This window comes from Hemiscyllium ocellatum, chromosome 38 (assembly GCF_020745735.1).
Source record: "Hemiscyllium ocellatum isolate sHemOce1 chromosome 38, sHemOce1.pat.X.cur, whole genome shotgun sequence".
NCBI lineage: Eukaryota > Metazoa > Chordata > Chondrichthyes > Orectolobiformes > Hemiscylliidae > Hemiscyllium > Hemiscyllium ocellatum.
Genome location: NC_083438.1, coordinates 34,239,386 through 34,241,989, shown reverse-complemented (window position 1 = coordinate 34,241,989; position 2,604 = coordinate 34,239,386). Strand labels below are relative to the sequence as shown.

Genomic DNA, 2,604 nt, shown 5'->3' with positions numbered 1-2,604 from the left:
CTCCCAACCAGTTCTGGACTGAACCGCTCAGCTAGACAGCTGACCATTCCTCTTTCATTATACAGGTCACTTCTAAAATATGGCCACTTTGGCCTGAAGTCTCAATTGTTTACATATAAACAAAAAGGCCTCTCAATACCCTTTCATCTCTGTACCAAACCAGTCTAATCAGAACTGGGAGCTGTTTATTATCCTCTGAAAAAAAGACTACGGACACAGTATCCTGGAGAAAAGGAACAGCTTTTAGAAAGAAGGGAGGCAGGACACGCTATTGGACGTTGGTCGGCCAAATGTGTTGGAGGCTACGGGCGCGTGACGTGGAATACAGGGCTGACCTTTGACCTGGCGAGGCAAGACTTGTATTTGGAGGCACCCGGCAAGAGTTGGACAACAACGGCCTTGAGTGCGGTTCCAAAGTCCCTCTTCCTCAGCGCGTAGACCATCGGATTCAGCAGCGAGTTCAGGTGGGAGAGCGCCACCATCAGGTTGACCAGCCAGGGCGACGGGCAGCAGCTGGGGCAGAAGAAGGCCAGGCAGTTGACCAGGTTGAGGGGCAGCCAACAGAGGCAGAAGAGGCCCATCATCAGGAAAAGGGTCCTGGCGGTGTGGACATCGCAGCGCTTGGCCGACCGGAACCGCTGGTTGCTGACGTACCGACGGACCAGGTGGAAGGAGTGGGCGTAAACGGCTAGCATCGTCGAGAGGGGCAGCAGAGTCCAGCAGAAGAACATGAAGTACACCAGGTAGTTGAGGGATATCACGCGATGGAAGGAACAAGGGCCCGCCCTGCTGAGGTTGGCGACTCTGGCCACCTGGAAAGGCCGGGGGAAGAAGCCCAGAAGGGAGATCCTCTCCCCCACCAGAGACCTCTCGGCCACCAGGCTGACGTTGGGCGTGGAGGCGTCGACGGATATGTCCAGGCCGTTCCATCCCATCACCGGGGTGAAGCCGATGATTAGTGCCGAGATCCAGCAAATGGAGATGGCCATGGTGAGCCGCCTCTTGGTGACCAGGATGTGGTACCTGAAAAAGGGTAAAGGAGCCATTGATGTGAAGTTTGTTGGTGGTGGGAGTTCTCCGCCCAACAGGCCTCCTCCTACATATGTCCCTCAGGACGGCTGCAGTACTCCCTCCCAAACAAGAAAGGTTTGCATCCAGACAGTAACTTTTACCATCGCACATCTGGAAATGCTGCACTCCCTCAGCACTGACCCTCCGACAGTGCGGCACTCCCTCAGTACTGACCCTCCCACAGTGCTGCACTCCCTCAGCATTGACCCTCTGACAGTGCGGCACTCCCTCGGCACTGACCCTCCGACAGTGCGGCACTCCCTCAGCACTGACCCTCCGACAGTGCGGCACTCCCTCAGCATTGACCCTCTGACAGTGCGGCACTCCTTCAACACTGACCCTCTGACAGTGCAGCACTCCCTCAGCATTGACCCTCCGACAGTGCGGCACTCCCTCAGCACTGATCCTCCAACAGTGCGGCACTCCCTCAGCACTGACCCTCTGACAGGGCGGCACTCCCTCAGCACTGACCCTCCGACAGTGCGGCACTCCCTCAGCACTGACCCTCCAACAGTGTGGCTCTCCCTCAGCACTGACCCTCCGACAGTGCGGCACTCCCACAGCACTGACCCTCCGACAGTGTGAGCAGCTGGGTTTGGGACTAACATTGACAGGGTGTTGGTAGATGGTTGCATCAATCATGGGATGCGTTAGGTCACTTCTTTGAAGCCCTCTGCAACATGTACAAAATGACGAAAGTGTAGAATTAAAGCTAAGTTTTTACCTGCACGGCTGGTGGATTTTCAGGTGGGTGTTGATGGCGATGGTCTGCAGGACGAAGACTGAGAACTGGGTGGTGATGAGAGGCCAACAGGCTAGGAGCAGGCAGTTGTTGAAACATAGGGTCAGATCCAAGCTCAGCATAATACTGCAGGGCACTGCGAGAGCACCCACGCTCAAATCCGCGAGCGCCAGGCATGCAATGAGACAGTTGGTGAGTGTTCTGACCTCCCTGTGTAAGTAGACGGTCACACAGACCAGCAGGTTGACACCAATGACACTCAGACCCAATGTCGCCTCCAGCCCAATGAACAATGCATCCACTCCCATTGCAACGTTGACCTTTCCTTCCAAGAGCCTCCTTCCGATCCTCTAGACCAGCTGATGGGAAACCAGGAGGGGGTCAGGGAAATAGAATCGTATTCGAAACGCCCAAAAGGTACCCTGGAAGTAAAATGAGAAGGGGGGAGGAGAAGGGATTGTTTCAAAGAACTAATAATCAAGGAAGCTGCAACCCCTGCTCGGAAACAGGTTTTAAAAGAAATAGTTTACAATTAATGAGGAACGAATTTGTTCTCTAAAGCTTGGCGAACTGATATTTCTATGCTGAGATTTCATGTCTTGCTTCTGTTGGAGGTCTGAAAGGGATCAGCAAAGTTCAGTCATGCATGTTCTTGAGGAAGCACTCAAAGACTCTTATCAGATAACACCACAGTTCACGGTAAACATTAGCAACTGTCTGTGCAGGTTGGCTTAAAAACAAAGGCAGAGATGAGAGATAAATGGCACAACCCCCGGTGTGTTGCTAAGAGA

General features: G+C 53.7%; 1 protein-coding gene across 1 annotated transcript; it reads right to left on the bottom strand.

The window, feature by feature from the left end:
- Nucleotides 1-302: 302 nt before the first annotated feature.
- LOC132833995 (adenosine receptor A1-like) lies at nucleotides 303-2,121 on the bottom strand. The gene is made up of 2 exons (XM_060852707.1): nucleotides 1,796-2,121; nucleotides 303-1,023 (listed from the first exon to the last, which is right to left on the bottom strand). Exons 1-2 carry the CDS (start codon nucleotides 2,119-2,121, stop codon nucleotides 303-305), a joined length of 1,047 nt encoding a protein of 348 aa, XP_060708690.1.
- Between the last annotated feature and the right edge of the window lie 483 nt (nucleotides 2,122-2,604).